The following is a 13,895-nucleotide window of genomic DNA, read 5'->3' as shown; positions in this document are numbered from 1 at the left end:
ACAGTTTCAGCTTTTAAAGATGAAGAGTTTAGGAGATTCATTGCACAATGTGAATGTACTTACTGGTTGAACTGAACATTTAAAATGGTAAGATGGTAAATTGTGTGTTATGTGTAATATATATATGTGTGTGCATGTGTATGTATGCCTTTGTGTGTGCTCAGTTGCTCAGAAATGTCCAACTCTTTGCAATCCCATAGACTGTAGCCTGCCAGGCTCCTCTGTCCATGGGATTTCTGAGACAAAAATACTGGGATGGGTTGCCTTTTCCCTCTCCAGGCGATTTTTCTGACCCAGGGATCAAACCTGCATCTTCTGCATTGGCAGGAAGATTTTTTTTTACCACTGAGTCACCTGAGAAGCCTGTAAAAAAAAAAAAAAAAAAAAAATATATATATATATATATATATATATATATATAAACCCGATGATAATTTGATATATATTGTCAGTAGCAGTGTGCCTATAATATATAGTCATTCATGTTAAATGAAGTTTCATGTGTGAAATTTTCTGGGTTAAAATATTTGTATTAATTTTTCAGTGCAGAGACAAACAGGTGAAGATGGCTGATAATAATATCATCACATGCCAAATAGACTAAAAAACTCATAGACTAGATACTATTATGTGAGCATACAATATTATCATTAAAGAGCTCTACATTTTAAAAGGTCATGCATCTAATTTTCTATTATCTTTGAATGAAAAGCAGAAGCAGAATTTAGGGGCTGTTAGCAACAGCCATGTGAATTTTTCACCTTAAGGATGAAGTGAGGAGACTAAAAGAGTCTAGGTTTGATTTTGATCTCTTAATTTTCCCACTTCAAGAGTCACCATATCTCTCTCCTTAATAATGCACTGCGGCCAAGTTCTCTTCATGTCTCATTGGCTAAAATGGACTGCGTGGCTTGCCCTGACTATACCAGAGGCTATTGGGAAAGTAGGGGAATAGAACAGGTTAGACACATGGCCACTCCAAGTAAATTAGGGTTCCCTCAATAAGGAAAGAGAAGGAGAATGGGCATTGGGAAGGCATCAGCCGTGTCTGTTACACTCACATTAGTGTTTTTGTTTTGTTTTTTGCTTGGGGCATTACAGGCTGGAACCAATGGTTATATGGCTCCTGAAATCCTAATGGAAAAAGCAAGTTATTCCTATCCTGTGGATTGGTTTGCAATGGGGTGCAGTATTTATGAAATGGTTGCTGGACGAACACCATTCAGAGATTACAAGGAAAAAGTCAGTAAAGAGGATTTAAAGCAAAGGACACTGAAAGAAGAAGTCAGATTTCAACACAGTAACTTCACAGAGGAAGCAAAAGATATTTGCAGACTCTTCTTGGCTAAGACACCAGAGCAACGCTTAGGAAGCAGGTAACTATCATATAAAGACATGATTAGTGATGTCAGCTTTGCCACAGGGATTTGGAGAATGCTTTGGATTGATGATAAGGCCTTGGTATTATATAATAGTAGTATTTTCTTATTATTATTTGCATATTGTGTGGTTAAGTATTTTCAACACTTTCAAATACTATGAACACTTGATGTCCAATAGTCTCCAAAATACATTTTAAAGTGAAAAGGTGAAGTGCAAAACAGCATAAATTAAAAAGAAGAAAAAGAATACGTAATTCAAATAGTTGCATAGAATATTTCAAGCAGAGTATACAAGGAATATATAGGATTGATTGAATTTATTTTTATCTTATCTTTTGGCCGCACTGTGTGTCATCAGTTCAGTTCAGTCACTCAGTCGTGTCTGACTCTTTGCGACCCTGCAGACTACAGCACACCAGGCTTCCCTGTCATCACCAACTCCCGGAGCTTGCTTAAACTCATGTCCATCGAGTTGGTGATGCCATCCAACCATCTCCTCTGTCATCCCCTTCTCCTTCTGCCTTCAATCTTTCCCAGCATCAGGGTCTTTCCCAATGAGTCAGTTCTTTGCATCAGGTGGCCAAAGTATTGGAGTTTCAGTTTCATCATCAGTCCTTCCAATGAATATTTATGACTGATTTCTTTTAGGATGGACTGGTTGGAACTCCTTGAAGTCCAAGGGACTCTCAAGAGTCTTCTCCAACACCACAATTCAAAAGCATCAATTCTTCGGCACTCAGTTTTCTTTATGGTCTAACTCTCACATCCATACATGACTACTGGAAAAACCATGGCTTGGACCTTTGTCAGCAAAGGAATGTCTCTGCTTTTTAATATGCTGTCTAGGTTAGTCATAGCTTTTCTTCCAAGGAATAAGCATCTTTGAATTTCATGGCTGCAGTCACCATCTGCAGTGATTTTGGAGTCCAAGAAAATAAAGTCTTTCACTGTTTCCATTGTTTCCCCATCTATTTGCCATGAAATGATGGACCGGATGCCATTGTCTTCCTTTTTTGAACACTGAGTTTTAAGCTAGCTTTTTCACTCTCCTCTTTCACTTTCATTAAGAGGCTGTTTAGTTCCTCTTCACTTTCTGCCATAAGGGTGGTGTCATCTGTGTATCTGAGGTTATTGGTATTTCTCCCTGCAATCTTGATTTCAGCTTGTCCAGGATTTCTCATGATGCACTCTGCATATAAGTTAAATAAGCAGGGTGACAATATACAGCCTTGACGTACTCCTTTCCCAATTTGGAACCAGTCTCTTGTTCCACGTGTGGTATAATTGTTGCTTCTTGACCTGCACACAGATTTCTCAGGAGGCAAGTAAGGTGTCTGGTATTCCCGTCTCTTGAAGAATTTTCCACAGTTTGTTGTGATCCACACAGTCAAAGGCTTTGGTGTAATCAATAAAGCAGAAGTAGATGTTTTTCTGGAATTCTCTTGCTTTTTCTATGATCCAGCAGATGTTGGCAATTTGATCTCTGCCTTGTCTAAATCCAGCTTGAACATCTGGAAGTTCATGGTTCACATACTCTTGAAGACTGGCTTGGAGAATTTTGAGCATTAGTTTGCTAGTGTGTGAGATGAGTGCAATTGTGCGGTAGTTTGAGCATTCTTTGGTATTGCTCTTTGGGATTGAAATGAAAACTGACCTTTTCAGTCCTATGGCTGCTGCTGAGTTTTCCAAATTTGCTGGCATATTGAGTGCAGTGCTTTCACAGCATCATATTTTAGGATTTGAAACAGCTCAACTGGAATTCCATCACCTCTACTAGCTTTGTTTGTAGTGATGCTTCCTAAGGCCCATTTGACTTCACATTCCAGGATATCTGGCTCTCGGTGAGTGATCACATCACCATGGTTATCTGGGTCATGAAGATCTTTTTTGTATAGTTCTTCTGTGTATTCTTGCCACCTCTACTTAATATCTTCTGCTTCTGTTAGGTCCATACCATTTCTGTCCTTTATTGTGCCCATCTTTTGCATGAAATGTTCCCTTGGTATCTCTGCTTTTCTTAAAGAGATCTCTAGTCTTTCCCATTCTATTGTTTTCCTCTATTTCTTAGCATTGATCACTGAGGAAGACTTTCTTATCTCTCCTTGCTATTTTTTGGAACTCTGTATTCAAATGGATGTATCCTTCCTTTTCTCCTTTGCCTTTAGCTTCTCTTCTTTTCTCAGATATTTATAAAGCCTCCTCAGACAACCATTTTGCCTTTTTGCATTTCTTTTTCTTGGGGATGGTCTTGATCACTGCCTCCTGTATAATGTCATGAACCTTCATCCATAGTTCTTCAGGTACTCTGTCTATCAGATCTAATCCTTTGACTCTATTTGTCACTTCCACTGTATAATCGTTAGGGATTTGATTTAGGTCATACCTGAATGGTCTAGTGGTTTTCCCTACTTCCTTCAATTTAAGTCTGAATTTGGCAATAGATAGTTCATAATCTGTGCCACTGTCAGCTCCCAGTCTTGTTTTTGCTGACTGTATAGAGCTTCTCCATCTTTGGCTGCAAAGAATATAATCAATCTGATTTCAGTATTGACCATCTGGTGATGTCCATGTGTAGTGTATTCTCTTATGTTGTTGGAAGAGGGTGCTTGCTATGACTAGTGAATTCTCTTGGCCAAACTCTGTTAGCCTTTGCCCTGCTTCATTTCGTACTCCAAGGCCAAACTTGACTGTTACTCCAGGTATCTCTTGACTTCCTACTTTTGAATTCCAGTCCCCTATGATGAAAATGATATCTTTTTTGGGTGTTAGTTCTAGAATATCTTGTAGGTCTTCACAGAACCGTTCAACTTCAGCTTCTTCAGCATTACTGTTCGGGGCATAGACTTGGATTACTGTGATACTAAATGGTTTGCCTTGGAAACAGACAGAGATCATTCTGTCATTTTTGAGACTGCACCAAGTACTGCATTTTGGGCTCTTTTGTTGACTATAAGGGCTACTCCATTTCTTCTAAGGGCTTCTTGCCCACAGTAGGTCATCTGAATTAAATTCACCTATCCCGGTCCATTTTAGTTCACTGATTCCTAAAATGTTGATGTTCACTCTTGCCATCTCCTGTTTGACCACTTCTAATTTACCCTGATTCATGGGACTAACATTCCAGGTTCCTATGCAATATTGCTCTTTGCAGCATTGAACTTTACTTCCATCACCAGTCACATCCCCAACTGAGTGTTGTTTTCACTTTAGCTCCGTCTCTTCCTTCTTTCTGGAGTTATTTCTCCACTCTTCTTCAGTAGCATATTGGGCACCCACCGACCTGGGGAGTTCATCTTTCAGTGTCCTATTTTTTTGCCTTTTCATACTCTTCCTGTGATTCTCAAGGCAAACATACTGAAGTGGTTTGCCATTGCCTTCTCCATGTGTCATATGGGATCTTAGTTCCTCAACCAGGGTTCAAACCCATGCCCTCTGCAATGGAGGCACGGAGTCTTAACCACTGGATAGCCAGGGAAGTCCCAGGATTGATTGACTTTAAAAAGAGAGAAATTGAGAGAGCTGGTGACTGGGATACAAAATAACAGTTTTCATTAGGTAAACCTATTAATTCTTGAATTTTGAGCTATGTGAATAAATTATCTATTCAAAAATGAGTAAAAGTAAAACTTAAAATAAAAGCCATCAGTACAGATAGCCATAGTTCTGGGAAATTCTGCCCCTTTTAAACATCTCTGTAAAATATCATCAACCAGTCAATAGATATTTAATAAGTACATATGATGTTGCTAGGTATGTTAAGTACAGTTGAAATTAATTTTGAGAAAAGTCAAGTTTTATTGCTTACAATGGAATAATAAGATCAAGATATTTTAGAAGAAAAAAATTAGAAAACTTACCTATGATAGCACCCTTGGCAGCAAGTAATTGTGTTATGTAGGGGGAAAACCAAGATTTTTCAAGTCACAGAGATAGACTTACATCCCAGCTCTGCTACATACTGGTCATTTTACCCCCAGCAATCGAATTATTTTCTCTGAGTCTCAATATCCTAACATATAAAATGAGATTTTTGCGGGTGTGATGGTTAATTTTATGTCTCAACTTGACTAGGCCACAGTACTCAGATATTTGATCAAACATTATTCTAGATGTTTCTGTGCAGTCATTTTTAGGCAAGATTAACATATACACACATGAGTAAAGCAGGTTATTCTTCATTATGTGAATGGGCCTCTTGGAGTTTGAAGGCTTTAATAGAAAAGAACTGGTTTCCCTGGGAGAAGAGGGAATTTGCCAGCAAACCATCTTTGAACTTGAACTGCACCTCTTCCCTGGGTCTCCAGCCACACAGCCTACCTTGCAGAATGTGAACTTGCCAAACCTCCACAGTCCCCTGAGCCAGTTTTTTTAAAATAACACCCCCCTCCTCTTTATCATATACATATTGCTAGGAGAGGAAAGAACTTTCCTTCTACCCTCCTTAGGTTTAGGAATGGAGGCCTGAAAATTAAAATGCCAAAAGATGATTAACAAGAGAAAAGACAGGTTTTTATTTACATTCATACACGGAGTTCACAGAAAATTGTGGCTAGGAAGCAGTTAGAATTTCAGGCTTACACACCATCCTAATAGGGAAGGTGGATGGGGAGAAGGTCACTTACCAGAAAACAATTGACTTCTTTGAAATGGTGGGGGAAGGGCGCTTATGGGAGAGCAGTTGACTTTTAGGAAAGATAAATGGCCCTTAGGAGACTAGATGGGAGATATGATATCTTTGTGACAATGTCTATTTACGTGTGGTGGTGCTGACTTCTCTCAGTGGTGATAAGAGTCAATCTTTCCTAATTTCAAAACTCTGAAACTCTTGGGGAGAGGATTTATGAGTTAGGTATTTTTCCCAGGCTCTGCTTATTTTAAAGGCAGACGAGGGGACTTCAAAACCTGCATCTGCTGACTCTCAAATACCTGCAGTGCAGCTCAGTTGTGTCCGATGCTTTTGACCTCATGGTCTATACAGTCCATGGAATTCTCCAGGCCAGAATACTGAAGTGGGAACCTGGGTTGGGTAGCCTTCCCAATCCCAGGGATCGAACTCAGGTCTCCCACATTGCAGGCAGATTCTTTACCAGCTGAGCCACAGGGAAGCGCAAGAATACTGGAGTGGGTAGCCTATCACTTCTCCAACAGATCTTCCCAACGCAGGAATTGAACTGGGGTCTCCTGCATTACAGTCAAATTCTTTACCAACTGAGTTATCAGGGAAGCCCAGTTTTTATGTCACTGATGTACATTCCAGGCCCCTTCAACATCCTTTTGGTTCTGTTTTTCTAAAGAATGCTAACTCACTCAGTGGGGTGTTTTGAGGCTTAGATATAATGTATGCAAGGTTAGGTTCTTTACCATCTGAGCCAACAGGGAGGTTAGATATAATGTGTGTTAGGAATCATTCAATAAGTGATAGCAAGTAGTCCTAAGAGTGATATCAGGTAATGTTTTAACTCACCTATGAACTTATGTGTCTTATATTACTTGGATTGAATTTTCAAAATCTAAAAACATATAACAAATAGAAAGTTGCAACCATAAAGTAATATGACTGATTTTTAACATTACCAAAACTTGGGGGGCGAAATTAAAATCCTCTGAGTAGTTGTCATGGAGGCTCTGGAACAAGGCTGCCTTAGCTCACAATGCTTTTGTATGGAGGCAGGCTTTTGATTTTTGACCTGATTTTTTAAAATAGTGAAACAAAATGTATTTATAATGACTTTCAAAACATTTCAAAGATAACCAAACTAACAAAGCAGTATTTTGAAATGAGATTAAACCCTACATTGATGTGAACTAAAACATGGAAGTGATTTTCTTGTGTAGATTTCAGCATGGTTGTATTAATGTGGTCAGAACAGGCCATGTTGTGATACCAGGCAAATCCCAAAGTCTCAACCGCTTTAAAGTATTATTTCTCATTCACACGAAGTCCTTTATATGTCCAGTGGTTCTCCAGCGTATTTCCTTCCAGAGCGGTGACTCAAAGCTCCAGGCTACTTCCATCTTTCAGCTCCATTGGAACTTGTGGTTTTTGGTTGCTATGGCAACATGAGTGCATTGTAGAAAACCTGGGAGCTTTGTCCTGCCTCAGACCCACCTCACAGGTCAGTTCAGACACACTTCTGTTAGCCAGAAAGAATCCTTGGGCCCTAAGAGCCAGGTGGCTGTCTCACATTGCCTTCTATCTGCCCAGGAAGGAGGAGAGGAGAACTGAATATGGTGACCACTGATCATCTCTACCATCTTGGATCTCATGCGGGGGGTGGGGAGGTGGGTGGAGAGAGGATGTGTCAACAGTGGCCAAGGCAGTGGAAGAAATGAACAGTCTCTTTAGATCACTTCCCTGAAGGGAACACAACCCACTTGTGTTTGAATAAAAATCTATCTCAATACTTTATAAGCACACTTTGAGTCTATAAAATGAAACATTGACCAACCTTTTTAGGAAAACGCCACCTTACAGCACCATATCATGGCCTGAAGCTACTCTGTCAAGCGAAACCTTTTTAAAAAGCATCTGTTGTTGTGACTGTTTTGAATAAAAACTGTTTACAACATTAGAGAGAAGGCATATAAAAACCAGCTGTTCAGTGAAAGAGAAAACCTTCCAACATTTTCGTTTCAACTCTTTGTATTTTTTAAACATTCATTCAGATGAAATAACATTTGATTAATGTCGTGGGCATCCTCCAAAGACAGCAAATGCCTAGACAGAGTATTACACAGTGGAGAGGTCAAGTGCCCCCCTCCCTGTTGCATTCAAGAGCATTTGAAAGAAATTAAAAACCCTGCTCTTTTAGACATCACTCAAGGGAATCTCCTCTTTTGCCTTTGTGGGGTCTATGAGTTAACTTTGCAGAGAGGCCAAAAACTTTTTTGATCATCTCACAGGGACTCCAGGTAGGGTCAACTATGGTGTCTTCCAATAAAATAAAAAGTGAAGACTTAAGTACTTTGCGGGATTTATTCTGATCAGATAGTGCAGAAAAGGACAAATAACCATGTTAAGTCTCTGACTTAAGCGCTTCTCCAAGACACAATTTCAGGCCAATTCAGGTTCTTGGCAGACCAGACCGCACAGTGCAGTCCTTGTGTATGGGCAGCTGGTATCTTTTCTTCATTGACTGTTACCAAAAAATCCATTGTAATCTGTGTGGGGTTTGGTAACACAAGAGCCCCTGTCAGTGCTCTGAAATGTATTTAATAAGCAGGAGAAGTCTCCCTGGAGCTGCTGTTTTGGCTATTAGAAAAGGTGCTGCTTTCAATTGCCTCTTCTGTTGGTCCAAAGGCCACAGCATGATGATGCATCGAAAGAACCCTGAACAGGGACTTCCCTAGTGGCCCAGGGGTTAAGATTTCCACTCCCACTGCAGAGGGCCTGGGTTCAATCCCTGGTCAGGGAGCCTGGAGCTCCCATGAGACAACTAAAGATCCCATGTGCCGCAACTAAGACCCGGCGTAACCAAATAAATAAAACTTTAAAAATAAAATAAATTTTAAAAGAGACCTAAAGAAAGCTGCCAGGGAAATGTTTAAGAGTCAACTGACCTTCACACTATTTCTAATTATACAGCTGAGGCTAAACATCACTCATGTCAAAGAATCAAGTGATCAGCCCCATGTGGCCTGGATACAGAGGGAAAGGAGCAGAAGTTGGAGAGCCTAGTCTTGTGTTGTTAGCATCAACAACCAGAGGCATTTATTGGAAAGGGGCGAAAGGCATGGGCCCTGCGCTCTAGGGGCATCTGGTGGGAGATGTTGAGGAACATGAGGAAAACCTCAACGTGGCCCATCATTTCCTTGTCTATCTGTGACTAGTTGCAAAAAAGGCAGCAGTTGGTCATTCTTAATGGACAAACCAAGGCCATCTGGGCCTAGTTGAGATGTTAGTTGAGAACTGTGCATTTTGGGGGACTTCCCTCATGGTTCAGTGGCTAAGAATTTGCCTTCCAGTGCAGGGGACACAGGTTTGATCCCTGGTCAGGGAATTAAGATCTCACATGCCATGGGGCAACCAAGCCGGAGCGCTCTAGAGCCTGTGCACTGCAACAAAGATTGCCTGTGCCACAAGCAACTAAGAACCAATGCAGCAAAAGTAGCTAAATAAATAAATTTTTTTTTTAAAAAAGAGACAATCATGCATTTTTAAAAGTTCATTCTATTGATGTATAGTTGATTCACAGCATGGTGTTAATTTCTGCTATTTAGCAAAGTGATTCAGTTACACATATATAAATATATTCCTTTTCATATTCTTTCCCATGATGGTTTATTACAGGATACTGAATATAGTTCCCTATGTTATCCAATAGGACCATGTTGTTTATCCATTCTATATATAACAGTTTGCATCTGCTAATCCCAAACTCCCAATCCACCCCCCACCCCTTGCAACCATAAGTCTGTTGTCTAGATTTGTGAGTTTCTTTCTGTTTCCTGCATAAGAAAACTGTACATCTTGATGTGAAGACTGGCTCGGCAAGTTCCCCACGGTTACTGAGCCCCTGGGCACTCTCCTTTATCCAAGTTAAATCTGCTCAGAGTGGCTTTAAAGGTGTCATCTTGACCTCTGGTACAGTGCGTTCATACCTTCCAGCAGCCATCAAGGTGATACAAGCTCCTTTCTCATGGCACCTGGGCCCATCCTAACTCCTCTGTTGACTTCAAAACACACAGACCTGAGGTTCATTTCTGATATACTTGAATGGAATTTTAGCTCTAGTCTTGTTCTGACACATTTAAAATCTATCTGATACCAACCCCATTCTTTGAATATACTTCGATAAAACTGACTGAACAACAACAAAAGAAAGAGAAAAAAATCGTTTGAACCTGATACCGCAAAACAGCTCCCCCCCCTTTTTTAAACATTTCTTGAAAATTTGGACTTAAGGAGAATCAAGAGGGCACTTCCCTGATGGTCCCTTCTCACTCACAATGCATAGGGCCCAGGTTCAATCCCTGGTTGCAGAACTAGATCTCACATACCACGACTAAAAAAATATATCCCATATGCAGCAAATAAATACCTTTCTTTAAAAAGAAAAAAGAAAGAACCAAGAGAAGTATATGGTAGACCACTCTTGACATAGTCCCCAAAGATCTCCACCTCTTGCCGTCCACACCCTTGAGTAAACCCTTCCCTTAAGGATGGTCTGAGCTGACTGACTTGCTTCTAACAAATAGAAGAGGGTAGAAGTAATGAGATGTCATTTCCAAGATTAGGTAATAAAAAGAAGAGGCTCACATGGTGAGGGGGGTACTTTCCAGTAACCATGTCAGTGAGCTTGGAAGCAGATTACCCCTATCACTGACCCACTAGTCAAACCTTTAGATGAGAGCACAGCCCTGACCAATAGCTTTACTGTGATGTCACTAGAAACCTTGAGCCAGAAGTGCCCAGTTTATCCAAGTCTAGATACCGGCCCCACAGAAACTGTGAGATAATAGCAAATGTTTGTTGTTTTAAGTCACTGAATGTTGGGGCTATCTGTTAAACAGTAAAAGATAAATAATAGAAAAAGTTACACAACTAGAAACACACTTTTCCCCCTTATTCTAAGGCAAATACCGGAATAATTTCTAGCACTGGGAAGAAGGGCTTGAAAACAAATAATGATAGTCTTGAGTACCAAATGTATGCTCATTTATGCTACTAAAAATTGCTAATGGGTTATTTTTAAGTCTTTAAAGATTATTGTGGCAGTTGGGGGAGGTAGGTGGGGTTCTTAGAAATTGTGTCATGTGAACAGTAAGGAGATATGACTGCTATCTTTTAAAATGTAAGTGGTGATCAGGTGAGGAAAGACATGCTTAACTTCTCTGTGACCCTGAAGAACAAAGCAAGAGGATGCGACTGGAAGTTGCAGGCAAGCAGGTTCTGGCCCCACTGAATTTTGCTGGTGTTTCCATGAAACACCATGAACAAAACCCACGCCAACTGCTTGACTCTAAAAATTCCGTCTAAAGTGAAAGTGGTCTACAAACAATGAAAATGCTACTGTATGCATATGGTAGAATTGTGGGGTGATTTTTAAAGATGTTATTTTTCTAAATTATTCTTTTTATATCACCTTTGCAATGAGAATGAAATGCAATTCTAGGAAAAGAATACCACATGCTTTGTGTTGCTAGAAGAGCTCCTCTTTGGGTTTGTTACTATATCTCAAGCTGACCATCTTCTTTCTTCACAGAGATAAGTCTGATGATCCCAGGAAACACCATTTCTTCAAAACCATCAATTTTCCTCGCCTGGAAGCTGGCCTAGTTGAACCTCCATTTGTGCCAGACCCATCAGTGGTTTATGCCAAAGACATCAATGAAATTGATGATTTCTCTGAGGTTCGAGGAGTTGAATTTGATGGTAAAGATAAGCAGTTCTTTCAAAGATTTGCAACAGGTGCTGTCCCCATAGCTTGGCAGGAAGAGATTATAGAAACAGGACTGTTTGCAGAATTGAATGACCCCAACAGGCCCGCAGGTTGTGGGGAGGGTTCATCCAGGTCTGGTGTGTGTTTGTTATTATAAGTTGTTCTCTCTACCAGACTAGCAGCAGGAGTCTCAGCTGACAGAATCCTCGAATGTTCCTAATACATGAAAATCTGTTGTGGAGGACTGATCAATCAGGAGGGGCACCTCAACTACAAAACAGTTCAAAAAACAAACGAACTCACCACTAGGACATATTTTCTCTCCTTCCTTCCCTCCTTGCCTCCCTTCTTCTTTTCCTGTCTACCTTACTTCTTTATTGTTTCTTTCTTCCTTCACAAAGTACTGTCTCAGTTTTCACTGAGTGCTGGGAAAAGGAGCCCTCAGATTTGTTTTGATAAAGTAAAAGCCTGAGCCTTCACCATCATGCCCTTGAAAATGACGCCAGGTCCTAGGAACAGAGAATGGAACTTTGGGGTATGCTCAGAAAAATAAGCATTTGCAATTCTTAGTAAATAATCATTTTAGTTTTTCTTTGTTTATATCTTTTCTTCCTTTCATCTTTCAGTATTTCTTCTGCTTCTGTACTTATGAAAAGGATTTTAAACCTGAAAATAAATATTTCTGATTTCCTTCTCCCCTGTTTAAAAAAAAAAGGAGTCGATTGTAATATTTTGGAAATATTTCAGATCACAAAATAATTTTTAATTTACAGAATGTCTCTTTTTCATATTTTTGAAATATTCTACCATTATAATGTTGAAGCATGTTAAATATAGATAAACATGATGTCTGTGGATTAATGTATTCTGTAAATTGAGTTCTTTAAGTAGTATTCTACAAATTGCTTACTTGTATACTTCCATATGCCATTGCTTCCCAAATTTTGCTGAACTTTGGAATCACCCAGAAGTCTTTTAAAATACTAATGTGTAACTCCCACTGCCAGATTTTAATCGATCTGGGGTACAATCTGGGCATCTAGATTTTCACAAGCTCTCCAGGTGATACCAGTATGCAACAAAGTTTGGGATCTACGGCCATGTAGATTTAAATGTTATTATATATGGGTCCTTGTTTGAGTCACTCAAAACCCCAATCTGACATTTTGACAGCAATCTTCCAAATACTAAAAAAAAATGCCTAACTTTGGCAATTGCACTAAAATGAAGTGAATATAATCTATATTCATCTTGTAGATTTTCTTGTCCAGGCACACTTTAGTTCTTCACACATATCTTGGGAAGTAGATCTCTTGACTGTTTCAAAACCTAAAGGAGAAACATGGGTCTTGAAACTAATTTGAACAAATGGTGGCCTTCAATTCAAGAGGGTGCCCAGCCAACACCCTATAGGAGAATTGTACTTAATCGCTCAGTCGTGTCTGATTCTCTGAGGTCCTGTGGACTATAGCCTGCCAGGTTTCTCTGTCCATGGAATTTTCCAGGCAAGAACACTGGAACAGGTTGCCATTTCCTTCTTTAGGGGATTTTCCCGACCCAGGGATTGAACCTGCGTCTCTTGTGTCTCCTGCATTGGCAGGTGGGTTCTTTACCAGTAGCACACCAATTAGCACTTCTCAAAAGCACAGCCAGGATTTCCCTGGTGGTCCAGTGGCTAAGACTCCATGATCCCAATGCCCAGGTTGGATCCCTGGTCAGGGAACTAGATCCCACATGCCGCAGCTAAGATCCCAGTTGAGACCTGGCATAGCCAAATAACTAAATAAAACAACAACAACAAAAATTTTTTTAAAAAGCACAGCCAAAAAATAAAATAAAACAAAATAAAAAGCACAGCCAAAGTAAGAATTTTAAGGCTGAGATATATATATACACACACACACATAAAAATATATTTATTTGACACAAATATATCTGGAGTGATTGTGTGTGTGTGTGTGTGTGTGTGTGTGTGTGCATAAGGCAATCTCCTTTGTCCCAAAGGTGAGAAACTTAGCTGTACTTATTTTAAAAGTTTTGTCCCTTGAGTAAGGGAGTCAAAAATTACAAAAACACTGGCAAAAATTATTTTGGTTAATTGGAATCCACCTAAAAGTAATCCTCAACTATA

General features: G+C 39.8%; 1 protein-coding gene across 1 annotated transcript in view; it reads left to right on the top strand.

Annotated features, from left to right (window-relative positions):
* Positions 1 to 12,617, top strand: part of GRK7 (G protein-coupled receptor kinase 7) — a 38,511-nt gene extending 25,894 nt beyond the window's left edge. Inside the window, exons 3-4 of the mRNA XM_020879284.2 lie at positions 1,102 to 1,376; positions 11,588 to 12,617. Coding sequence (XP_020734943.2) covers positions 1,102 to 1,376; positions 11,588 to 11,921 — 609 coding nt within the window. The 3' untranslated portion in view covers positions 11,922 to 12,617. The remainder of the gene's footprint in view (positions 1 to 1,101; positions 1,377 to 11,587) is intronic.
* The last annotated feature ends 1,278 nt before the right edge of the window (positions 12,618 to 13,895 follow it).

This window comes from Odocoileus virginianus, chromosome 4 (assembly GCF_023699985.2).
Source record: "Odocoileus virginianus isolate 20LAN1187 ecotype Illinois chromosome 4, Ovbor_1.2, whole genome shotgun sequence".
Taxonomy (NCBI): Eukaryota; Metazoa; Chordata; class Mammalia; order Artiodactyla; family Cervidae; genus Odocoileus; species Odocoileus virginianus.
This window is presented reverse-complemented; position numbering and strand designations above follow the sequence as displayed.